At 44.4% G+C, this 26,560-nt stretch overlaps 1 protein-coding gene across 2 annotated transcripts in view; it reads left to right on the top strand.

Annotated features, from left to right (window-relative positions):
- Positions 1–799: 799 nt before the first annotated feature.
- UCHL1 (ubiquitin C-terminal hydrolase L1) overlaps positions 800–26,560 on the top strand; it is a 109,810-nt gene continuing 84,049 nt past the window's right edge. The window contains exons 1-4 of one of the 2 annotated variants that reach the window (XM_033946864.1): positions 800–912; positions 13,438–13,988; positions 14,074–14,085; positions 14,704–14,832. In XM_033946864.1, the coding sequence (XP_033802755.1) occupies positions 13,956–13,988; positions 14,074–14,085; positions 14,704–14,832 (174 nt within the window). In that variant the 5' untranslated portion in view covers positions 800–912; positions 13,438–13,955. Of the gene's footprint in view, positions 913–4,350; positions 4,454–13,437; positions 13,989–14,073; positions 14,086–14,703; positions 14,833–26,560 lie in introns of those variants that run through there. The other variant, XM_033946871.1, reaches the window with a different exon arrangement.

Below are 26,560 nucleotides of genomic sequence, written 5' to 3'. Positions count from 1 at the left end.
ACCGATGTCCATTCTGATGTTACCTAAAGACCAGGGTGGATTGAGTTTGTTAAGTATATGTAAATTGAATATGGCTTGTCAGCTTAGGCATATTAATGATTGGTACTGCAATACTGCTAATTTTTCAGTCCCCCAGGTAGAATGCATTGCTTATAACCCTTATCATTTTAGTTACTTATTACATGCTAAGAAATTACCAGACACACCTTCTCTGCAGCACGACTTATTTTTGCCAGCTATGCGTCTGACTTGGAAACGACTTTGCAAACTTTTAAAAGTTTCACCTTTTGCCACACCATGTTTGCCTTTGGTGGGTAATGGTTCTTTCAGCCCTGGCTTGCTTCAAGCTACTTTCAAAACGTGGGCAGACAGTGGCCTACATTATGTGTCCACAGGTGGTAACCTGGGAGGGAACCCCACTTGGATTTGAGCAACTACAATGGTCCTATCGCATATCAGCTGCTGATTGATATGCATATTGTGACAGGGAAGCTCCTGTCCCAGCTAAAAGGACTACTAAACCCAGCAAGCACACAGCCCTGGTCCCTGGAAAACCTGGCATGAAGCCCAGACAGCCGGCTCAGCCAGGAAGGAAAGTGCATAAGCAGGTTGTAGCACAGCCCAAAAGCCAGGTGGGGAGGGCACTGAAAACTAATTATCTCCTCTATCAATCTTTTCTTTAGACCAGAAACTGAAAACCAACCCAGGAGGGGGTGGAGTCAGACCCTGGGGTGTGTCAAACAAATTGCCTCAAGTAAGGAGCAAGGAGGTCAATCAGGGAAGCTCAGGTGGTTCTAATCCAGAGAGGCCAGCAACCAGCCGTGACTGCAGCTACCAGGGTGTTCCTACTCCCCAGCCCAGAACGTTTCCTAGAGGCCAGCCCAGCAGGAGGGAGAGTGTAATCTCTGAAAGGTACAGTGCCTGGCCCACCAAACCTTGGGAGGGAGTTGTGGCTCAGAGAGGAAATGTTGCCAGAGAGCTGACAAGCAGGCAAGGAGGGGGACGTAAAGTTTTGTAAAGTTATGTATGATAAGTTATGTAAAGTTAATGCAAGTTATGCAAGTACTGTAAAGATAATGTAAAGTAATGCAAAGTAATTCCACGTAAAGTTATGTACAAAAAGTTATGTAAAGTTAGGTATGCAAAGTTTGTAAAGTAATGTAAAGAATTGTATTGTCATCGCCTGGAAATGACCAGCCATCTTCTAATGTAATCCGCTTAGAACCGCAAGGCACAAGCGGAATAGAAATCACTAATGTAATGTAATGTAATGGATGGGAGGAATAACCTCAGATAAGGGAATGGGGAAATAGCCTTGAGACCCTACCTAATGAATGGGAGATGAGTAGTATCCCTGATGAGACTGAATATGAGGAAGACATGGAACTAGGGGGAACTGATGTGTGAAGTGTCCCCTCCAGCCCAAGGAGAATCCAGTTCAGGTTATTGTGGAATTCTGGAGTAAGGCTGGGAGCAGGGCAAAGGCAGTCCTGTTGCTGAAGGAAACTATTTTGGTTAAAGTTTATGTTGCCTTGCCATATAAAAGCTAAACACAGAGGGGTCTTGGAGGGCATGATTTTGGGGGGACCTGAAGACCTAATTACGGGAGGCTTGCCCCTTGCACGGCTTATCAAGCAAAGCGGTGCATACCCCTGGGGTGAAGGTGGGTAAATCATTACTTTTGGAAAAACCCAAAATTACTAATTATGTGATGCTAAGATTAATAGAAGCATGTGAGGAAAAGACCTGCCCCACGGGATGGGAGCCAAATAGCAGTGGTTGCGAGTTGCCAGTGACCTTGGGGGAGGGAAAATAAAGGCCAGTAGAAGAAACAGAGACTTTGGGAAAGTTTGCTACTGGATTTTGATTTTTGGTTTTTTTCTTTGGGGGACAAGAACCAGTTTGTTCACGGTCCTCATAACTGGGTGCAAGAATATTGAACTGAGTTGCTGGACATTGCACCAAAGTGACATTGTAAGCCATTACACAGTTTAACCCTTTTTGTTTTTCTTTATTTTGAATGTGGTAATAAACTTGGAGGACTTGGACCAGAAATCCAGAATCCGGGTTTTCCTTTTTGCCAGCCACATAAAAGGCGCTACATAAATCTACCTGTGGTCCGAGGCGGGTTTCCCACATACTCGGGGACTGGCCCGGCCACAATATAGACAGTTACATCATTATCTGATTGCTTTAACATCAGATGTCTTAAATGAAGAGATACAGGAAAAGATGTCAGAGGCGTTGTATCTTACTGCACAGGTTCCCATCCCATTGCGCTACCACCATAAATATTTGCAGGAGTTGGCAGGAGACTTAAATTATGTGGACCTTGCTCGTAAGTGGACAACTGACTTACGTTCCTATCACTGCTGATATGATTAAACAGGGCATACGGTTTGGAATTAAACATATTTCCCAAGCAGCTGAGAAGGAGCGGAACTATAAATTCTTATTGAGAGCTTATTGTGCACCTAATAGAGCTTACAAGATGCGGCTCTGTGCTACTGACCAATGTAACAAATGTTTTCAAGCTCACGCTATGCTAGGACATATGTTCTGGACATGTCCGTATATTTCTCAGTTCTGGACCAGATTGGTGGCTTATGGGGCGAGTTTATGAGACTGTACTTGGCGTTTGCATCCAAGTTTTCTCTTTACTATGTCTGCTCGCCTGCATCCCATTAAACCGGGATTTAAGGCGTTTCTTCGCAAGGCTCTCATGTTTGGAAGAAAGAACATTTTGGCCTGTTGGCTGTCTTCAAACCCACCGACCATGTCACAATGTAGAGCATTCATGATACAACAAGTCCTCTTGGAATGCAGAGATATTCCAGATTTAAGTTCACCTGCTGGTCAACGCTTTGTTCAGTGTGGTCTCCATGTAGTAGTACCTTAACGTCCTATGTTAGAGGACGACTCTGGTACTGATTTGATTAGGCATTTCCTGTTTACCTGTACTGCATTATAGCTTTGCCCTTTTCTATACTCATAGTTGCTGCTGTTCCCGGGGAGGGGGGTGGGGGGAGTTGGTTTGGGTTGGGGACTGTGATGTCTTTGTTTCTTTTTTTTTTTTTTTTTTACTTTGCTATATTGTTGTAGTATATTTGCTGATCCTTTTGTTTGCAAATTAATAAAAATGATTTAAACATAAAATAAAAAAAACCCCACAGAAAGATACTGGGAAATACAATAGTTTCTATATTTAGAATAAGATTCCAAGCTATAAAAGCCTCCTCTCTGCAACACCCCCCTCTCTCTCTCTCTGGAACCCGAAGCTTGGAACAACACCCTCCCTACCCCCTTTCTCTCTCTACCTCTCTCTCTTTCTTAGTCCTCACAACACCAATTCAGGAAGCTGTTTTTCTCTCTCATTCACAAGAGCACAGAAGCAGTCTGTATTTGTAAACCTTATTCCTTAATTGTAATGCTTAATTGTAATCTTTATGAATCTTGCTTTTCTGTATTTCTATATTATATTCTTTATGCAATCACTTCTGGCTGTGCTTGTCATTTGATTTTACTTCCTAATGAATCTTCTGTGAGGATATTGAACCCGTGACCTTGCGGAGTGTAAGGCCGCTTCAATATAACCCCTCTAAACCTTACATTTTTTTGGGGGGGGGGTCTAACCTTACAGGTGTATCTGGTGGTCTGGTGCTGGGAAGCCCGCAGCTCCCTGGTACCTTTATTTAACTGGCGTGGTCGGTGCTGGATGACAGCCTTTATCCCTGCAAAGTGGTGCAAAAGGCAGGAGCACCCTTTGCACTTCCTGCCTGGTCCTGCTCCGCTCCATGATTGGCTTGCCATCAGTTCTCGCGAATCAGGGGCAGGGGGAGAGGTGTATTTGCTCCATAAGACGCACCCACTTTTGGGGGTGGAAAAAGTGCATCTTATGGAGTGAAAAATATAGTATATTCAGGTACAATAGGTATTTCCCTGTTCCCAGAGGGCTTGCAAAGTAAGTTTTGTACCTGAGGCAGTGGAGGGTTAAGTGATTATATTCTAAAGAAGTCCAAACAACAATTTTATTAAATAATAGGTTAAAAGAGCTCTCAATATCCAAGTCATAGCTTTGTGGATATAACCTTTCATATTTAATTGTACGTTTTTGACTGGTCTTTTGTGGGTATGCGAGAGGGTCCAGGCCTCAAGAAGGGCAGCAGGAAGTAAATTAATGACAATGATAGCCAAGAGTAGTTGTATAATGAATATATTTTATAGAAATAGACTTAATATTACAGAGGTGCAACTCATAGATGAGAGATACACTATGAATTTAAAGTTGCTTCTATGCTTTTCTGAATGAAAGAGAAAATACCATTTTTCCTATGTGTCTCTGAATAGGTGAGATGTGGAGTTGCTGTGAAGGGGGAGACAGGAAGCAGAGAGGGGGATAAGCAAGAGTCAAGAGAGAGAGATCAGCAGGAGGAGACTGTTGGAGAGAGAAGTGGTAAAACTTTTAGCTTGTATTTATAGTTTTGAATCTTGTTCTAAAAAACATAGCATCTATTGTTATTAAGAACATATTTTCCAGTATCTTTCTTCTGTTCATAATTTGGAAACTGTTTGAAACAATGGCTCTCAATTGACAATAAGGGCTCCTTTTATCAAGTCTCGCTAGCGGGGTTAGCACGCGTGACTTTTAATCACATGCTAACCCTCGTGCTGGCCAAAAAATTACCGACTGCTCAAGCCAGGCATTAACGGCTATTGTGGCCGGCGGTTTAACACGCGCTATTAGGTGTGTTAAACCGCTAGCGCGACTTGATAAAAGGAGCCCTAAGTACCTGTCTTTAAGAACAGGCAACTTGGGCCATTCTTTGTCTGGTTAATTTAAGCATCTGTCTTTAGCACTTCTGTTGAAACGCAAGGGCTTTGGTGGCTCTTACCAGCACTCTGTCAAGGTTCTTTATTAATCTCAAGTACTGGTATTTTAGAAATAATTTAGTGACATTCTAAGGCTGAATGGTCAGGAGCCTTTGGTCTATCTGCACTGACACGCCCAAGATCAGATTTGTTTAATATAATACCCCAGAGTTATTTGCTGCCCCTCTGGTTAGGCCATGCTGACAAGTTGCATTCAGTAATGTAAGCAGGCTCACAGTGGACACTGAGGGTCTGATTTTCAAACCATGCGTCCTGATTTTAGGCAACAGTAGGCTTTCTACTGCTGTCTGGCAGCCAATCAGGACGCACATTTTTAGAAAAAATGCTTCCGAGGAAGGACACCTGCAAGGAAGGCATCTGTGGTGCTTTTATGGAGACGCACAGGTATGCTTAAGCATGCCCAAAGCGGGGAGTGGGTGTGGTTTCACCCAGAAGTGGCCTTGTGCAGGCATAAGCGTTGGTACACGTCTCCATAGACAGGAGACAGACACCTTAAATATAGGCCTGCAAAATGCTGGCCTAATTTTAAGGCATCTGTCCAGGAGTGCAGACCTGATTCTGCATAGGACGCCACTGCATGATTGACATGCAGTCGGTGGCCACTTCTTAGACATCTCCCAATACTGGTGTCCTATACAGAATCAGGCCCTGAGAGCTCTTTTAACCTATTATTTAATAAAACTGTTGTTTGGACCTCTTCCAATCTTGTTCTGTTAGGTGTCTGAGTTTTTTTGATAGACCATTTATCTAGTCCTACTTTTCTTGACTGGTTTACCACTGTGAGATCTGTTGCTTTCCTTTTTTTTTTTTTTGGTTTTGGATTTATTTGAATAAAGCTTATATAGGGGGAACAGTGCTCCCTCTGTGCTATGCTATACACTCATAACTTTTGAGTAAAGTTCAGAGTAGCTATAAACTTATAGTTAAACTATAAGTGAACAAATAGGGAAAGGATGCAGAGGATGGCTCATGGAATTATTTCAAACCTTCAGGTAGCTATCTATCTACACATGCATGATGTGTATGTGTGACAGGGTGGAGTAGCTGCCACTGGCCAACAGAGAAATCCTGAGCCTGAGTGAGCCTAGCTAATTTGCATAAGAGCTACACATGCTGATGGGAGCTGTCCAATCACCCTGAGTTGATTGTGGAACTGAAAAGAACAGTTCCCAGCACAAAGAGCTCAGACATTAAGCTCCTTTGGGAGCTGGGTGACCATCAGGGAGAGAAGTGCTGGCTTCAGCCTAACTTTTGTTAAGCCCTGAAAACTACTGCTGATTGATAAGGGGCTCAGTGTAGCGGAGTAAAGTGGCCAGGCTAATCAGTTTTAACTGGTTGGTCCAGTGCAGCGGAGAATGGAAGTCTGGTGGTGGGAGGGTCTGCAGGGACTTATACACTAGTAGAGACAGAGATCTGGCCCTATGTGGTTGACCTGTCCTGACAGGGAGGACTGGTGCAGTAGTGAAAGCCCAGTGGTGGGATGGTTCCGAGGACCTATACACCAGCAAGGAAAGAGCTGAAGTAGCCAGGAACCCAGTAGAGCCTGGAATTGAGGGGCTTAGGCTTGACAACCAGAGGTGGGACCGAGAAGATGACTGAGGGGTTGGGAGAGCCCTCAGTTCATGTGTGCTAGATAAGTCTGGGCAACAGAGCACTGGACACTTCCTAAGACCTGGAGGGCTAATGGAGGGTCAGGAAGGACTCTGGAGAAGCCTGGAGAGATGAGGAGTCTAGGGAGGATCTTAGGATAACCAGGAGGTCGGGAAGATCTGGTCAGGGAATGTTAAGGGAATTAATGTGGACTGTGTGTGTAACCCTGTTATGTTTTTACAGAGAACTATGGTAGCTGGGGCTGTGGATATATGACAAGTATACCACATAGCCCGGTCACGTGATGACAGCATGTCTATGGATTTATCTGTAAGAAGTACTTGCAGGGTAACTTAACAGAAAGTTTTGTTTATATTAATTCAGTCCTTTGCTCAAAAGAAAAATGCTTTCACTTCAACTCAGGAAACATTCCCTAGTTACCTCTTTAGCTACTTGGCTTTTCAGGTATCCACAATATATATGAAATAAATTTGGATCTGAACTTAAGATCACAGTTTGTAAGCCTTCTGAACATAAGAATTGCCGCTGCTGGGTCAGACCAGAGGTCCATCATGCCCAGCAGTCTGCTCTTACGGAGGCCCTTAGGTCAATGACCGGTGCCCTAACTGAGTCTAGCCTCACCTGCGTACATTCTGGTTTAGAAGGAACTTGTCTAACTTTGTTTTGAATCCCTGGAGGGTGTTTTCCTCTATAACAGCCTCCGGAAGAGTGTTCCAGTTTTCCACCACTCTCTGGGTGAAGAACTTCCTTACGTTTGTACAGAATCTATCCCCTTAACTTTAGAGAGTGCCCTCTCATCTCCCTACCTTGGAGAGGGTGAACAACCTGTCTTTATCTACTAAGTCTATTACCTTCATTATCTTTAATGTTTCTTTCATGTCCCCTCTCAATCTCCTCTTTTCAAGGGAGAAGAGGCCCAGTTTCTCTAATCTCTCACTGTACGACAACTCCTCCAGCCCCTTAACCATTTTGATTGCTCTTCTCTAGACCCTTTCGAGTAGTACTATGTCCTTCTTAAAGTAGGGCGACCAGTGCTGCATGCAGTATTCCAGGTGGGGGCATACCATGGCCCGGTACAGCGGCATGATAACCTTCTCCGATCTGTTTGTGATGGCCTTCTTAATCATTCTTAGCATTCTGCTCGCCCTTTTTGCCGCTGCCGCGCATTGCGCGGACAGCTTCATTGACTTGTCGACCAGTACTCCCAAGTCTCTTTCCTAGGGGGTCTCTCCGAGTACTGCACTGGACATCCTGTACTCGTGCATAAGATTTTTGTTACTGACATGCATGACCTTACACTTATCCATGTTAAACCTCATTTGCCATGTCGCAGTCCATTTCTTGAGCGTGTTTATGTCCTGTTGCAGGTCTTTGCAATCCTTCTGCGTCTTAACTGCTCTGAATAGCTTTGTATCGTCTGCAAATTTAATCACCTCACTCGTCGTACCAATTTCGTTTATGTTCAAATGATTTTTATTGTTCCAACAGAAAACAAACAGTACAATCATAAATATGTTGACTAGCATGGGTCCAAGCACTAAACCCTGCAGCACTCCACTCGTGACGCTTTTCCAGTCGAGTATTGTCCATTTACCCCCACTCTCTGTTTCCTATTGCCAACCAGTTTTTTATCCACATGAGTATGTCACTCTCGATTCCATGGCTTGCAATTTTTCGTAGTAGTCGTTCACGAGGGACCTTGTCGAATGCCTTCTGAAAATCCAGATATACAATGTCAACCGGCTCGCCCTTGTCTATCTGCCTGTTTACTCCCTCAAAGAAGAGCAGCAAGTTCGTCAAGCAAGATCTCTCCTTGCTGAAGCCGTGCTGGCTGGTCCTCATCAGATTGTGTCCGTCAAGGTGATCAATGATGTGGTCTTTTATCAGCATCTCTAACATCTTTCCCGGTACCGAGGTCAGACTCACCGGTCTTTAATTTCCCAAATCTCCTCTCGAACCTTTCTTGAAGATCGGTGTAACATTCGCCACTTTCCAGTCTTCCGGAATCCTTCCCAATTTGATCGACAGATTGGCTATCAGTTGAAGCATTTCAACTATAGTCCCTTTTAGTTCCTTGATTACCCTCAGATGGATGCCATCCGGTCCCGGGGATTTATCATTTTTAAGCCTATCAATCTGCCTGCATACCTCTTCTAGACTGACCGTCAACCCTGTCAGTTTCCCGTCTTCATTTCTTGCGTATAGCCTGTCAGCTTCCGGTATGTTGTGTATATTCTCTTCGGTAAATACAGACGCAAAAAATATGTTCAGTTTGTCAGCGATGGCTTAGTACTCCTTTAGCACTCCCTTTGGCCCCACCGCTTTCTTCGCGGATCGTTTCCCCTTAATATATCGAAAGAACGGTTTGAAGTTTTTCGCCTCTTTGGCTATTTTTTCCTCATAGTCTCTTTTGGCCCCTCATACCGCCTTATGGCACCTTCTTTGATGCTGTTTGTGCTTTTTCCTGTTTTCGTCTGTTTTTGACCTTTTCCATTCCTTAAACGAAGTCTTCTTGTCTCTGATCGCTTCCTTCACTGCTACAGTGAGCCATGCCGGTTCCTTGTTCTTTTTCCTCTTGGATCCCTTGTTGATACGCAATATATATATAGATTTTGCGCCTCGGTGACTGACCTTAAAAAGGGACCATGCTTGCTCTAGTGTTTTTACAGTGCTTATCCTTTTCTTAATCCTCTTCTTAATCTTCTTCCCCACCGAGTCTCATCCCTTTGTAATCCCCATGAAGTTCAATGCCGTGGCCGTCGTTCTGGATCAATGTTTTGCCCCTGTGTCCAGGTCGAAGCGGATTATATTGTGATCACTGGTTCCCAGCGTCCCCTTTACTTCTACATCTTGCGCCGGTCCTCGTAGTCCATTTAGAATTAAGTCCAGAATTGCATGTCCTCTCGTATTTTCCTTGACAAGTTGTTGCAGGAAGCAATCGCCCATAGCATCCAGGAACTTGGTCTCCCTACCGCAGCTGGAGGTGCCTAGGTTCCATTCTATCCCTGGATAATTGAAGTCACCCATGATAACTGCATTGCCTCCCTTGCAGTTGTGTTTAATCTCGTCCATCATCTCTCCATCAATTTCTTTGGACTGCCCTAGGGGTCGGTAGTAGATGCCAATCTTCGTTTCCATTCCATGTGTTCCCGCTATTTTGATCCATAGACACTCTTATTCTTCGTTTCCGGTGTGTTCTCTCTGGTAGACTCAATTCGCTCTTTGACATATAGGGCAATGTCCCCACCTTTTTGACCCACTCTGTCTCTGCGGTATAGCTTGTATCCTGGCAACACAGTGTCCCAGATGTTTTCCTCATTCCATCATGTTTCTGTGATGCCGATGATGTCAAGGTTATCTTTTTGTGCCATAGCTTCTAATTCACCCATCTTATTCTTTAGGCTCCTTGCGTTCGTGTACATACATTTTAATTTGCGGCCTGTTACTTTCTTGCATTTCCTCCCCTCTTGTGTCCCTTTCGATCTGCCAGGATTTCTGTCTTGCCTATGATCCGGTGAGTCTTCTTGCATGTTATCATCTGGGTATACCGGTTCCCAAACCTTCGACTGTCGGCTTTCCCCTTCTTCCTAGATTAAAAACTTCTCAATTTCTCTCTTGATGTTGCTTGCAAGTAGCCTCATTCTGTCTCCGCTGAGGTGGAGTCCATCCTTCCTGAATAGCTTGCTCTTTCCCCAGAATGTAGTCCAGTTGTGCACGAAGTGGAATCTTTCTTCTTCCTACCAGTGCCTCATACACGCTTGCAGCTCCATCTGCCTCTTCTCATTGACCCTGCGTTCCGGCAGGATCTCTGAGAATGCTACCCTCGGCGTTCTGGTCTTCAGCTTCCTTCCTAGCATCCGGAACTGGTTCTTCAGTCCTTTCCTGCTGTAGTTCCTGTTGCTCACGTTGTTTGTCCCCACATGGATCACCACCGCCGTATCTTCCTCTTCCATGCTGTCGATGATCCTGTTGATGCGGCTCACTATGTCTTCTATCTTGGCTCCCGGTAGGCAGGTCACCAGCCAATCCTTTCTTCCTCCCACTATGTGGCTGTCAACTTGGCTGATGATGGAGTCCTCCACGACCATCCCTGTCCTTGTCTCTCCAGCCGCAGGTCCGTGTCCCTGGTGTATGCCATCTCTCCAGCCGTAGGTCCGTGTCCTCTGTGCACTTCCATCTTTCCTCTACCTGGTGTTGGCTTGTACTGTACTAGTCTTCCTGTGGGTTCCCTCAGCTGTTTCCAGGAGTCGCTGTTGTGTCACCCATTTCTTCCATGTGGTTGTCCTCCAGGTGGTCTTCACTCACTGTGGGTGTATCTTGGGCAGTTCCACTGTTGCTTGTGATTTTCCACGGCTTCCCTGTATGCCTCCTCGATGAACTTCTCTAACTTCCAGACTTCTTCCTCAATGGTTTCCTCTGTCTTGAAGTTTTCTGCCTCTCGGTCCTCCTCTTCCTCCACTGCTCGAAGTGCTTCTAGTTCCAGTATTCAGGCCCTCCAGTTCTTCGCATTGAGTGCATACATAAGACCGACTCCCAGAGGGGAGGTAGTCATACATATAGGAAATGGTGCAGAAAACTGGGTAGCTCAACATCCTACTTCTGTCTGCTCTTCCATTGCTATCCGCTTGTCGGTTTGCTGTCTGAAGTGGTTTCTCCCTGCTTGGTTGTTTCTTGAGTGTTCTGTGTCTGCTGCGGTTGCCCTCTGCTCTTCTATGCAGTGACTCAGACTTAGACGCACTTTGATTATGCTCCTCTATCTGACCTCGTAAGCTCACAATCTGTCTAATGTACCTGGGGCAGTAGAGGATTAAGTCACTTGCCCAGGGTCACAAGGAGCAGCACATGGTTTTAGCCCACAACCTCAGGGTGTCGAGGCTGTAGCTCTAATCACTACACCACAATGCTGTCGTTTAGAATGATGGCATTCAGTGGTGTAGTAAGGGTAGGAGGTACCTGGGGTGCCCCCCCTTGTGCCCCTTCACTCCTTCTGTACCCCCCACTTGTCCCCGCCCCATTCCACATTTGTGCTCCCCCCATACCTCTTAATCTTCGCCAGCGTGAATGGCTTCTGCAAGCATGCTCCTTGCACAAGTGTTGGATTTCCCTCTGATGTCACTTCCTGGCCCCGTGACCCGGAAGTGATTCAGAGTGGAACCAGGCTGGCACAAGCAACAGGCAGAAGTTGCTTGTGTTAGCGAAGATAATATGGAGGGAGGTGGGGGGACTGGATGGATGGCACAAGGGTGGCAGGGTGAGGTGGAGAGGTGCCAGTGCCTACATTGACTTTGCACCCAGGGAAGTCTGATCTCTCGCACCCTCTTTACTATGTCATCGATGGCATTGCTACTTCCTTTCCACTTTATGAGGTGGGTGATAAGGGTCCACCGGGGGGGGGGGGGCGGTTCAGTGATTTTTTAATGTCAGGAGCAGGAGGGTCAGGTTCAGAGGGTCCATTAGACTACCAAGGATTATTTTTACATCAGGGGGGGGGGGGGGGTGTCAGTCCATGATGTAGGGATCATTAGGTCAAGGTGGCATTAGACTATCAGAGAATCCTGCATTCACCGTGGACCTCATCTGGGGCAGCCTCCTTGGAGCGGCTGGGGCACGGGCAGTGTGTCTGGGAGGGAATGCATGGATGGGAGAACATCGCAGGGGAGGAGACATAGGCATCCTGGGACTGTCGGCCAGAAGAAGCCCTTTCTGGATACGTCAATCGCTCCTCCTAAACTTACTTGCTCCACTTCATCACTGACGCTGACCCATTCTGCTTCTATTCCTTTCTCTCCTCTCTTCTACCTTCCAAAGTATTTAGATCAATGCTGTCTTTTTAAAATGTTTATTTTATTTTTATTTTTCCTCTAACTCTACTTTTCACTTCACTATTACCCTCCAGGTACTTTAGTTAGATTGTGAGCCTTCGGGACAGTAAGGGAATTTTCCAAGTACCTTTCTTATTCCTAATCTTAATGTATATTTTCTGTAAACCGCTTAGAACCTAACGGATGTAGCGGTATATAAGAAATAAATTACATTACATTACATTACATTACATCAGGGCAACTAACTCTTCTACACTAACTCAGACTTGGCAGTATGTTTCTTGTGTTGTGCTCACCTTTAAAATATACAGTGTACTTTTTTTTGCATTGCTGCAGAATGACTAATAGCCTCTTTAATCTATATTTTAATATGCTGTGTCCTCTATTGTGTAAATTAATTCTAGCGCTGAACCTCTTTCAGCATCACATACTGTACCTGGTATGTATGTGCACATAGACTGCTCAGTAACTGCCCACAGTAGCTTTCTGCAAATCAAACTGGGATCTTAAGATTCACAACTCAAGTGTACTAACTTGCAACACTCACAACTTGCTTGTGTGAGATATTAGATTAGTCCTTGTAACTCTCATCCCAATCCATTCTGCAGAAAAACAAGGATTGAGATAGAAATTATAAAATAAGGACTAATCTCTCACAGGAGCAAGCTGTTAACTTTGAAGGTTAGTCATGTGATGGTTGGACAACTTGGTTATAGTTGATAAGGTGAGATAGACTTAAAAAAAAATTACACTATATTGTATATAATTTAATATCATTCCCTCTGTAATTCCCCTACGTGTTAAACACCTATCATCATTCCCCCACCTGAGCTCTATGTATAGCTGCACCTTCTTGTCCAGTTTAGTCTGTTTAGATGTAAGCTCTTCTATGTTTTGATGTACAGTGCTGCATCTAGTAGCGCTATAGAAATACGGTAAGTAGTAGTAGTACCGTAATATGTCATGATGACATTACAGGCAATCTGGCAAGACTGACACCACCAGCTATGAGCTCTATACCTAAAAGCACTGTGATTCAAACTTTAACACATCTTTTGCTTTAATCACAATATCTCTCATAGGGGACCGTACTGTATTTTATTCTTCATTGCAGGTGTTGGTTGGAACAAGAGATAGTTTGGGAAAGCACGCAATCGAGAGTGATAAATACGTTGATTCACCGATCTTCTTGAAAGAGCCTTTCCCGTACGGTGGCTGGGAGCAGGCAGGCTGCCTCTTGTTGCGCTATCAAACAACGAGCGATTTTACCAGCAACTTCCAGAAAACAACGAGGGACACAGCATCAACCCAAAGCAGGTGAAGCGTTCTCCTCAGCACACAAAGAGAGATCGCGCTCGGCCAATCACTTCCCATGTCCGGCACGAATTCGGCACAGAGCCACGCCCCCGCAGGGCCCCTGCAGTCGGTTGGTCCTTCCAAGCTTCGCCATTAGCAGGAGAAAATACCGTTTGTGGGTGTGGTCGGACCTGGCCTCCCCTCTTTCTCAGGCAGTAGTGGTATTGGTCCAGAGCTATATAAAACCACTTCGGGCGGCACCTACTAGGCTTTCGTTTTTATTTGGTAGGATTAGGTATTGTGGTTGAAGCAGGGTCCTCCTTATAAGTTGCCAAAATGCAGTGGAAAGCGATGGAAATTAACCCCGAGGTGAGCGGAAAATCTGTCAGTTTTTTTTCTAAATTAATTATGTTGTTAGGTTATTAACTTGTTATATATGTTTTTCTTTTAACAGATGCTGAATAAAGTGAGTCAGTGAAGATGGCTAGTCCATTATCTCCGTGGTTATAAGTATTGGATGGAGACTATTTAATCCATAGACTAGATAACGTTTTGGTTGGGGCTTTTTTTTTTCTGTTTTGCGATCTACAAATAATTACTTTAGATCGCGAATAAGTCTAGCCCGCTAAGGTTTCCTAAATGGGTCTGAAGGGGAGAGGATGGGGGCTGCTGGAGGATGAGGGCGTGGTCCTGGGGTTCAAAGGATGGCCTAAAGAGCTTGTCATTGTCCGTTATCTTTTTTCTAAAGCAATAGAGCTACAGCAGGGTGTGTTTGTTTCAGAATACTAGCAAACTTATTGGGTGGATGGGAAACGCGATGAGATGGTGAACAATCATTTGGAGACTTTCGCCTTTTTTCCCCCATTAGATGCCTGGCTTGTGAACATGTGTTCCGTTATAATATCCCTGCTGGAGCGCGTGTGTATTTCCCTCTGGGAATCGCCGCGCAGCTAGAAGCTGGCGTGGGAGATTTAGTGGTTGATTGTGCTGTGTCACCGCGCGCTCGGAGATTGTGGGCGCCTGCGTGGGGCGGGGTCTTGCGGCAGCTCCCCTTAACCCCCTCTTGTCTCGTGGTGTTACGCAGGTGCTCGCCAAACTCGGGGTGACGGGCAGCTGGCGCTTCGTGGATGTGCTGGGGCTGGAGTCGGAATCGCTGCGCTCGGTGCCGTCTCCTGTCTGCGCCCTGCTGCTGCTCTTCCCATTGACACCACAGGTAGGGTGGTGGTTCTTGCATGAGGGAGGTTGGGTTAGCCAGTACATAGTGGAAGCTTTTTGTTGTTTTCTTACCGGAAGTATTTTTTTCCTTTTGAAATCTTATCTTGGTTTTCTGGAAGCTGAAGAGTTATTGCCTTTACTTGATCAATGGTGCTTATGGACAAATCCACTCTAGCCTTATCACTCCGCCTATAATTACTAGTGGGAGACTAGTGTCCATAATACTGTGTAAGACGATAAAGCTGTGGTGGTGTGCCATCTTGTGCTCTGGTAGTAAACATATACTGGTAACTGCCGATATTCCCATAGTACTAAAAGGGTAAACCAGAGACAGCAGAGTGCTCTTTTGTTTGGGGTCCTCAAGCCCCACCCCCAAGGCATCAGAATGTCTCCTTCCCTACTCCCCCTGTGATTTTCTAGCAACTCTCCCCTTCTTCCTCCCTACCTTGTGAGGAGTGTATCTTACCTTCATCTCCCTTATACTGACTCAGTACCATTGCTGCCCCAGGGGAGAGAAGTAAACACAAATATATTATATGTAGGACACAGAGACCAATCTAAATACTATCAATCATACCTCTCTGTATTCACTTTTAGTACTTCTAACCAGAGACCAGTGATAAGTATTCTTCCATCTAAACTTATCTCCAACAGTCTTTCAATATCAAATCTTCACACTGTATATTTTATAAAAGGAGTGGCCTCAAATCCCCCTGTGCTGTCAGCCAGTTAACTAAACAGCCGCACTAGAAAGGGAAACAACCTCATCGGCCCTTCTCCCCCTCCTGCCTAGCGTTTTTGTTAAGTCTGTAATCCCAAAAAATTTAGGAGAACTTAGCTCAGGCAGAAGTAAACACCTCATGTAGAAGGAGAATTCAGGTGTACTCTTACACCTGTGGGGTAAACCATATGTTAAAGAATGCAACTTCATTTTGGTAGTAATTGGTCTGTGGTTGGGACTTAATGGGCATCATTGAAACTGGAACTTTGCTTTAATAGAGGTTAAAAGTAAAAACTTCTATTTCCTCTTGACTTTTGGAATGCGATTTGCTACATTCTAAAGTGGGAATCTCCTCCTAAGATATTCTCCTTCTACATAAATACCACACTAATCCCAGAACTTTTGCCCATATATGGGTCTCCCCCCATTGCCTTTCTATCACTTTTCATTCACTTTCATCAATCCCAACATCCCTTGTCTTCCCTCATTCACTCCACTTCATCATAGAGTGACCTTGGCACCACATGCAAAAAGTCCTGCTTGTTCTGTTTGGAATGTTGGAGGGGGGTGGGACAAGCGAGGCATTTATGAATATGGTGCCAATTCTCCATGCTGAAGTTCATAGCTGGTACCAAGCTGCACAGGTACTTTGGTCCTGTGGAACAAGACGAGGGATATCTGCTTGTAGGCTACACGCTGCCTTTCCTTTTTCTAGATTTCTCCATAGTCAATGGGGCATGGTATCCTATATTTGTGTAATACTGAAGTGTAAATATTGTGTAGGACTACAGCTGTTACATAAAGCTTAAAAGTGAGAAATGTATTTAAAAATAAAGCAGTTTATATAGTATACAGTAAGCAGTTTATATAGTTTACAGACACTTATTTGCATCTGGGGTAATGGAGAGTTAAATGAGTTGCAAGGAACTGCAGTGAAAATCAAACCCAGTTCTCAAGCTGCTTCACTAACCACTAGACTGTCAACTCCACATAAGAAATAAGCAAACCAGTAAACACAACATAACAGAGTAAAGTGACATCCAGCAATCCAGAAAAAAACGCCCTACCGGGCATACAGAGAACAAAGGTCATAAACAACCAAGATCAGATGTCTCAGGAACAAGAGGTGCTCAATACAATTTTCCATGTAAAACCCTCGGAAACACCCCCCCCCAGGACATATCGTAGCACCCCATCCTGATTTTGATCATGAACTATATAGTATTGGCATAGCAATATGTTAAATTAAAAGTAAAATTGGAGTCAGCTGGTTGGAGCAAATCTGAATTTAGTCTGAGATAAGGAGGATCTAATAGATCACACAATTTTCAGGTGTTGTCATAACTAGCTAGGGCTGTGTGATAGGGAAGATAATTCAAGTTACTATGAAAGTATGTGCAGTTTAAAGCTAGACAGGTTATAAACATGGCAGTTAAAGGCCAAATGGCCTCTCCAGTCTGCCCATCAATGGTACTGTAGATATTACTTCCTAGAATTTCCACAGGCCTGTCCCATGTCAGTTTGAATTCAAGATATCTTTTTGTCTTCACTTCATTGGGAGACTATTCCATACATCTCCACACCCTTTCTGTAAAATAGTATTAAGTTACTCCTGAGCTTATTACATCCTAACTTCATACTGTGACTCTCATTCTGAAGTTTCCCTTCATTTGAAAGTCTGACCTGCACATTAATTCCATAGATATTTAAATGTTTCAACTCATCCCCTCCTGCCTTTCTTGCAGAGTATGCATATTGAGATCTGTCCCCATATTCTTTGACAGACCTTTGAACAAGTGGTATTTAAACTCCTTTAAAAGTGGTGGTGTTTAAATGTGTTTAATTTTAGCAAATTTGAGGCATTTGAAATTTTTAGAAACATGACGGCATTAAAGGCCAAATGGTAACCATTATCTTTCTCTCTGAAATCCCATGTGCCTATCCCAGGCCCTCTTGAATATAGACTGTCTGTTTCCACCATCTCTTCCAAGAGACTGTTCCATGCATCTGACACCCCCTCATTGCAGAGTTTCCTTTCAAATGAAAGACTCAACTCGCCTACATTTATATTATGTAGGTATTTAAACGACCCTCTCCCGCCTTTCCTCCAAATATACAGATTGAGATCTTTAAGTCTGTCCACATATGCCTTATTACAAAGACCACACATCATTTTAGTAGCCTTCCTCTGGACCAAATCCATCCTTTTTATATCTTTTTGAAGGTGCGGCCTCCGAAATGTACACTATTTTAAATGGTGTCTCACCAGAGTTATACAGAGACATCAATACCTCCTTTTTCCTACTGGCCATACCTCTCCTTATGCAACCTAGCATCCTTCTAGCTTTTGCTGTCACCTTTTCAACCAGTTTGGCCACCTTAAGATCATCACACCCAAGTCCCGCTCTTCCGTTGTGCACATAAGATCTTCACTCTCTAAACTGTACTGTTCCCTCACTGGTTTTTTTCAGCCCAAATGCATGACTTTGCATTTCTTAGCATTAAATTTTAGTTGCCAAATTTCAGACCATTCTTTAAGCTTCACCATGTCTTCATGTTGTTCACACCATCCAGCGTGTCTACTCTATTGCAGATTTTGGTATCAGCCGCAAAGAGACAAATCGTACTCGACAACCCTTCAGCCATATCATTTATAAATGTTAAAGAACAGAACCTTGAGGCACACCACTGGTAAAATCCCTTTTCTCAGAGCAATCTCAATTGATCACTACCCTCTTGTCGCCTTCCACTCAACCAGTTCCTGACCCAGCCCATCTCTTTGGGACCCATCCCGAGGGCACTCAGTTTATTTATTAGATATCTGTGTGGAACATTGTCAAAGGCTTTGCTAAAATCTAAATACACCACATGTAGCACACACATTCTATCCCAGGGGGTGTTAAAATCCCTTCTCAAGGGCAGCAATCCAGTTGGGTTTTCAGGATTTCCCCAATGAATATGCATGGGATCTATTTGCATGCATTGCTTTCATTGTATGCTAATAGATCTTATGCATATTCAATGGGGAAATCCTGAAAACCCAACTGGATTGCGGCCCTTGAGGACTGACTTGACACCTGTGCTCTCTGGTCACCCAGTCAAAAAAAATTGACCAGATTTGTGAATCCATGTTGCCTCCAGTCCTGTAATCCACAGGCTTCCAGAAACTTGACCATTCTCTGTTTTAAAAGCGTTTCCATTAATTTGCTTACCACAAGTCAGACTTACCAGCCTATAATTCCCATCTTCTTCCTTACTTGAAATGAAGGGATGGGAATGGGTAGGTGGGGTGGTATTTTTTGATATTTTATTAAATCATATAATGTATAAAATATATGAATATTTTTGATGTATTAGGGATGGAAAGGGTGGTTAAATTTCATGATTTCCAGATATTATAGCAAATCCAAGTGATGTTTTACAATTTAAATGTTTCCTGTTAAACTTGAGGTAAGTTATAAAAACAAATAAATTTAAAACCAAAACCTTACTTTCTCTTTTGTGGAGAGGGACCACATCTGCCCTTTAGTCCAACAGTACCACTCCTGACTCTAGAGGCTCATTGAAAAGGTCAATCAGCAGAGCTACCAGAACTTTCCTAAGTTTCTTTCAGGACCCTCAGATGTACACTATCCGGCCCCATCGTTTTCTCTACCTTTTATTTTAGTTAGCTCCTCACGAACACAGCCCTCTGAAAATCGATCAGGGTCTATTACTTCTCCATCCCTATTCACGTTTGTCTTCTGCAGTCCCGCTCCTGGTGCTTCAGCTGTGAACATAGAACAAATTTGTTAAGCAATTCAGCCTTTTCTTTATCAGCTTCTACATATTCCTCCCCTTCACCTTTGGTCTTACAGTGCCACTTTTGCACTTCTATCACTAATATCTAAAAGCCTTGTCTCCCAGTTTTACCAAGTCGGCTATTTTTTCTTCCATTTGCATCTTTGTTTTCCTGACTACACATCCAGCCTCTTACTTTTTCAGGTATTTTTGCCTGTCTTCCTCTTTACGATCTTTTGTAGTTTATGAAAGCTAACCTCTTATTCCTTAACCTTCTCAGCTACTACTTTTGAGAACCAAAGTGGCCTTTTCCTCTTACTTGCCTCACAAAGGTTTGTCGCCTTACAATTCTTTCAGTTTTGCCCACCCTAATGTCTACTCCTTCCAGACATTCCCACCCAGACAACAATTCCTTGACATAAGCCCCCATCCAAACAATTTTTATTTTTATTTTAAAGTCTAGAACCTTTGCTTTTGAATGAGCCCTCTCTATACCCATCTTAATATTAAACCATACCATGCAGTGATCACTGGATGCCAGATGTATCACCCACTGTAACATCAAACGCTTTCCCCGGTTGTAAGCACTATGTCCAGTATGACCCCCATCCCATGTGGGTTCCATTACCAACTGCTAGAACAGTTCTCCTTGTAGAGAATCCAGGATCTCCCTACTTCTAGACCCTGCAATAGGTATACCCCAATCAACATCCGGCATGTTAAAATCACCTCACCTATTAGTAAGACTTTCCCCTTTTTAGATATATTCTGAATGTCTGCTATTAAGTCTCTATCTACTTTTTCTGTCTGAAGGAGGCCTGTATATCACACCAATGTAAATATATTCACCATTCCCTCTTTCTAAATTGCCTCTTCATTGCTCTGCAGATCCTGCAATTCTGTGGCTTTAATATGATCTTTAACATATAACGTTACTCCCCCCTCCTTTTCTTCCTACCCTGTCTTTAATCTGGAATTCTGCACATGCAAGGCATGGTTTATGTGAATTGCTCAGGTTTAAACCTGCACACAAGGTGACCCACTGTTCAGCAGGTTATTTTCTTTACTGCCCTGTGTCTGCACTGAATTCTGAATAGCAGGTGCAAAAGTCTGCTTGGTGGGGGGTGGGGGTGGGATGAACTCTGCTCTTGCAGAATCCAACTAGGAGTATTTGCTATAGCAGTTTCTTGGCTTTACATCAAAAGGTAAAGCAAAGCTAACTGTTGTGGTTAAATCTGTTTTGAGAAGCAGCTATATCACATGTGGATAATGTCGTCTAAGACCCAGGTACAGTTGCTGTACTGTCCTAAATTTTCTAGGATTGCCTATAACGCACCTATGCTGGTACCTTCCTGCTTTGACCCTGGCTTGAGACCTGCAGTTAGTTTTCTGCCAAACTGAGACTCTGATTTTCAAGTTTCCTTTAGCGTCCCTTTCCAATTTTCATGCTTTTTTTCCAACTTCAGTTTTTAAGCCTTGGAGGGCTTTTCGTCTCCTTGTGAGTCGATGGGGCAGAACCAACGATGGACTTGTTGGCATCGGCTAAGAACACCTATAGTCAAGTGCTGCTTCAGTTGCAAAACAGCCAGGAAGCTTAAGACTGGATGTTAGTTCAGCCCTGGCTGACTCAAGAGCTCCTCTATGTATTTCCATCTTGGCCCATGGTGAGTTAAGTTATATGCAGGATCACAGCTCATCCAGGCCTGGTGATTCTAGTGGCCTTGGCCTGGCCTCGCCAGCCATGGTATGCATGTCTGGTCCATCTTCAGAGGGAAAGAAGCTCAGTCATCTCTTCAAGACCACCTCAATCAGGGGGCCTGTTCTGATGAACCCTTCACTCTTTGGTCTTACAGCTTGGTTCTTGAGGCAACGAGGATACTTTGAGATGGTGACAGCTTCTTTACCACTCTTTTGAAGTTTTTTTTATATCTATTGTGCCAGCTTACGCAAGGGCTTGGAAGACTTTCCAGCAATGGTGTGCCAGGAACCAGATGGAGCCATTGTCTGCTCCCATCACAATCTAGCCTTTTTCAGGGCAGTCTAGAAAAGGCCTGGCAGTGGCTTCCCTCAAGGTCCAGGTAGCAGGATTTTCCTGTTTCAGAGCCTAAACATCTGTTCCAGTTTGCTTACTACTCACCCTGAAATGGTCAGATTTTTCAGGAGATGGGAGTGGGGTACTTCATCTACAACTGCCCTTGCATCAGTCCTTTCTAATAGGGAACCTTAATGTGATACTAAAAGGGCTTGCAGTGGCTCCCTTTTGAGCCGCTTAAGTATGCACATCTCTTGGATCTTAAAGGTCAAGTGTTCCTTTTGGTAGTCATCTTAGCCAGGCGCATTTCGGTGGGTTATGCCCTGTTCGTAACTATATAAACCTCCAAACCATTCACAAGTCACTTGAGCTCGCTCCAGAAGACCCTCCTTCACCAAGAATTCTCGGCCCTTCTCTAGCTCGGTGCAGTAGAACAAGTTTCCTGATATCTGACAGATCTCTAATCAATTCTAGATCTCTATACTTTCAAATACTTAGTGAAGGAAATTTTGCATGGTCTCTGGGAGCCTAGTGACACTTTTGGGGAAAGATGATTTATACCGCAAAAGTGTACACTTGCATATCAATCTTACCTGCTCATAGGAAGTCTCCTTTTGAGTGGGTTCTTGGCATTTTCAGTTCAAGGTCCTACCCTTCAGCCTTGTAGTAGCTGTGACCATTTATGGGGGAGGTGGTAACATATTTTCTTACCTAGATTGGTTGATCAAGGTTTCATCATGGCAACTAGCTCAGTATGCCATTAATTCAGGTTTGTCTACTGGAGCTCCTAGGTTTTGCAAAGAACTATAAATCAAATTTTCAGCCAACTCAAACTTGAAAGTTTGACACAGGTGGAAACTTTTCTTGGATTTTTGTTGAAATTGTGAGTGGGGAGAGGTAGATCTGGGAATATCAGCCTATAGTTGGTGATGGAAGCCATGGGAGGGAAGAAATGTAGAAATCCTACAACAGAACACTGACTGCTAGTGGGATAGCAACAGAGGATCATCGGCACATACACTAAAGGTGTGATGTGAGAGGTAGGATACAAACCAGGAAAGGACAGATTTGTGGAATCTAAGTGAGGGATAAGCAGTGATTAAACTATCAAAAAGCAGCAGACACGTCAAAAAGGATGAGGATGATGTAAAGGCTCTTGGATCTGGCCAGGAACAGGTAAGGACAGTCTTAATGGAGTGGAGGGGGCAAAACCCACATTGTAGAGGATAAAAAGTTGGTTAAGACGAAAGGAAGTCTAAGGCAGTGATGGACAGGATTCTTGAGTAGCTTGGGTAAGAGTAGAAGGTAAATGGGGCAATAGCTGGAGAGGCAAGTGAGGTCCAGTGAACTCTTGTGTTTTTTGTTTTTTGTTTTTTTTTTTTTGAGAAGTGGCTTGACAACTGCATATTTGAAGGCCTTGGGAACAGCTGCAGTGGAAATGGATAGGTTGTGGAAATAACAGTAGGCATAATTGTTTGAGATGGAGCCAAGCAGAGGGGTATGTAGTGGGCTTGGCTGAAGACAGAAGTTGTGCAGTTCTCCATGATTTCAGAGAGGGAAGAAAAGTTGGGAGTTGTAGGGTTGATAGGAGGAACAAACACATCCTTCCCCCCCCATTCTGGACCCCTCTCACCCTAAGTCCTTTGGGCAAAGGAAGAAGGGATGGTGAAAGCTGGCAGGTTGGTGGATGGGGAGAAGGATGTGACTGCAGCAAATTGAAGGGTGATAATTGTCATGGAAGGATTCAGCCATAGTCTGGTGAGGGAAGGAGGGGGCGCTTTGAGGGCATTCAGCATGGCAAAGACAGGGATTGGAAGAAAGTTGTTAACTGAGTATAGTAGTCTTGCTTGGCCAATATAAGAGCAGAATAAGTTTAAAGTAGTTAGTTGGCATGCATGAGACTTAAGCCAAAGGTGTTTGGTGGAACAAGTAAAGGAACATAAGTAGTAAGATGCTGGCGTGAACCAAGGCTAAGGGTTGGTGTGCCTTAGAGTGGGGACCAGGGGGTGCATGAGTAACCAGAAGAGACTAGAATTGTATGAGACATCCTTAGCGACAGACCTGGATAACATAGTAAATGAGTAGAGGTGAAATGGTGGTGGAGAGCATGGAAGGATAGTGCTTGAAGATTTCAAAACATGTTGGTTATGACTGAGGGGGAGGTTAAGTGGGAAGGTCATCTTCTCCAACTGCTCCATCTGACAAGATTGAGGCAGTGGCTAAGCTGGTGAGTGGGGGTAGTGGAGCATAATGAGGTCAAATGAAGTTAAGACAAACTTAAAGGCACAAGTGTTGGAGGGATTGTCTGTGTGAATCTTAATCTTTCAAGAGGGAGATAATGCAAGATGGAAAGCCAGGAGTCACTCTTGAGTGAAACTGAAGTGGATGATAAATGACTTGTTATCCAGAGAGGTAGAGGCGTTAATAGGCATAGTTTACTTCAAATGGAAGTGGTGCAATTGGAGTGGGAGAAGGTCAAATCTGCAAGAAGGTGTGGAGCCAAATGCTACCTCCTAGAATAGTTAGAGTATGGGAGAACTGGTAGCCTCTGTGGGAGAGGATATAGCTGAGGCAGAGTGCATGGTGCAAATCGCAGAGGTTGTGACTGTAGAGCAGTTGGCGGCAGAGTGAACATTCTTGGCACATGAGAAAGGAAGAGGATGGAAGGGAGAGGTATATGAATAAGGAAGGGGTAGAGGGTTGAAGCAAAAGGGAAGTGTGATAGCAATGACAAAGATGGGAGGTGCACACAGAGAAATGAGGTGTGTATGGAAGGGGTGATGTTAACTTGAGAGTGGAGAATAAGGTAGACAAGTTGGCTGAGGTGATGGGAAAGGAAGAAGGGTATTGTGGAAGGGGATAAGGAGTAAGATTGGGGAGAGAATGAGAAGCAGAAAGTGAATTTGAGCCATAAGGAGAGGAACAGAGAAATGTACAAAGGAGTGTGGTAGTACGAGTAAGAATAGGGCATTCTCAGGCACATGAAGGTGCGCACTATGGACCATGTGCTTTATACCTTTGTCATGCTTTGTCATACACCACCCTGAGGGATTTTCTTAACTAGGGAGTAGGACTTGAGATAATCTGAGTGATTGGTAGTTAGTGGGCAAATCTACAGCCAGCCAATAGGCACCATTCAGAGGCAGCAAGGAGCAGTGCTCCAGACTATATGCTCCCAGTTGCCTGGAGTTGTATGCCTTTCTGCTGGACCGGAGAAACAAATTCCTATATGCATTTCCTCCAATACCTCTCACTGAGGTAAATTCTAATCAAACTTCATTAAGATTGGGGCACCATGATCTCTTGTACCCTGTTGGCCATAACCTTGATTCCCTCCTACAGCTTACTGGGAACCCATTAGATTGCAACTATTTCCAGCATGGCTCACATAGAGCAAAGGCACTCTCCTCCATCCCATCTATGCTCAACACTCGCAGCATGGCACTTCACCCTGCTCCAGTATTGGTCCTCATTGAAGCATCCAGAAAACCCTCTACAAGAGTTTCAAATGGACTTCTTTATCATCCCTCCAGACCAGCACAGAACAGATGGGTTTAAAGTTCCACTGCCAGCAGGTGCAGACTTGACATTTGGCATTAGTACAAGTAGGCTGTGCAGTCCCGTTTACAATCGGTCTGTTCTCGGTCTTCAGCAGGTGTAGGTGATAAGCTTGTGCAGCCTTTTCCTTTGATAGTTAGGGCCTGTTGGATCTGATTAGTGAACTTCATTGTCCTTTTGCTCTCCGAACAGAGCTTGGGGGATCCTTTTGGGAGTACATATGACCTTGGGGGGGGGGGGGGTGCGCCACACAACAAGTTGAATTCTTCCTCCTACCTAACTTTATTGCTTTAGAGGAGCCTCGGCTGTTTGTCTGGTCACCCTTTAGGCACAGACTACAGCTTTGAGAGCCTGTGGGGTCTGCTGTTATCCTTTAACTATTTGCTGTGGCAACATATATAAAAATAAATAAAAAGGCCTGGGGCAGCCAGTTTAAAGGAAAATTATTATTTTTTTTTCCTTTTCTAACCAGCAATCATTTCCTGCATGTACGATATGAGCACTGTTTAAAAAGCAGAAGTGTTTTCTTTAGCATCTCTCCAGCAGGTGGAGACTTTAGCTGTGCTTCTTTCTAGTCCAGTGGTCTCAAACTGCTTTGGTTCCAGTGGGCGCTTGGATGAGCCTTTCCAGGGGTAGGCCAAGATCACAACAGATCAATGGGTCCTGGAGGTTATTCGGGACGGTTATGCTCAGTTTTCCCACTCCTTGCCAGATCACTTTCTTGCTGCTTGGGTGGCATAGAAGAAGCGGGCTTTTTACCAGACACTTGAAGATTGCTAAATCTCAGTGGTGGTGGTGTCTCCACAGGAGTGTTGCACTGGTGTGGCAATTTACTTTGGTGCCCAAGAGAGGGGACTTCTTAGGCCCATCTTGGATTGAAGGGGCTCATAGGGCCCTGCAAGTTCCATCTTTCCTTATGGAGACCTGAAATCTCATTCTGGTGGTTCAGCAAAATTCCCTCTCAATCTGACAGAGGCCTACTTGAATGTTCTGATTTGCACCTCCCATCAGCGGTTCCTTTGCTTTGCAATCTTGTCTTGGGACGGCACTATCAGTTGTGTGCTTCCCTTTGGTCTAGCCACTGCTCTGCAGACATTTACTGAGATTATTGTGGTTGTGGTGGTGGCCTTGCACAAGGGAGGGTGTTCTTGTTCACCCCTATCTGGACAACTGGTTGATCAGAGCAAAGTCTTTTCAGGAGGGTTCTCGAGTTTCGGCTCAGGTTGTGGAGTTCTGCAGTCGTTGGGATGGGTAGTCAACCTTTACAAGAGCCAGTTGGCTCTGTCTAAGTACCGGTAGTACTTGGGTTTCTTTTCGACACCAGCTTGGGGAAGATCTTCTTTCCAGAGGCATGAATGGTCAGTTTGCAGTTGCAGATTTGTCTCTGGTTTCCCGGTGTCCTCAGCTGCAAGTTGTTTGTTGTTTTTTTTTTTTTGGGAGGGGGTTTCCCCCTAGGTCTTGTGGTAGATGGTGGCTTCCCTGGATGTAGTTTGGGCCCAGGCTCACATGGTGACTGCTTCAGTGGTGGTTGACCCATTTGTACAATATGGACTCTCCCGTTCCTCTTCGGGGGTTAGTTTGTCGCAGTCTCAGTTGGCTCCATTCTTCCAATCTGGTGCAGAGGATGTCTGGATC

Source organism: Geotrypetes seraphini, chromosome 1 (assembly GCF_902459505.1).
Source record: "Geotrypetes seraphini chromosome 1, aGeoSer1.1, whole genome shotgun sequence".
In the NCBI taxonomy this organism is placed as follows: Eukaryota; Metazoa; Chordata; class Amphibia; order Gymnophiona; family Dermophiidae; genus Geotrypetes; species Geotrypetes seraphini.
The sequence above is the reverse complement of the archived record's forward strand: the minus strand, read 5'-3'. Positions and strand labels throughout refer to the sequence as shown.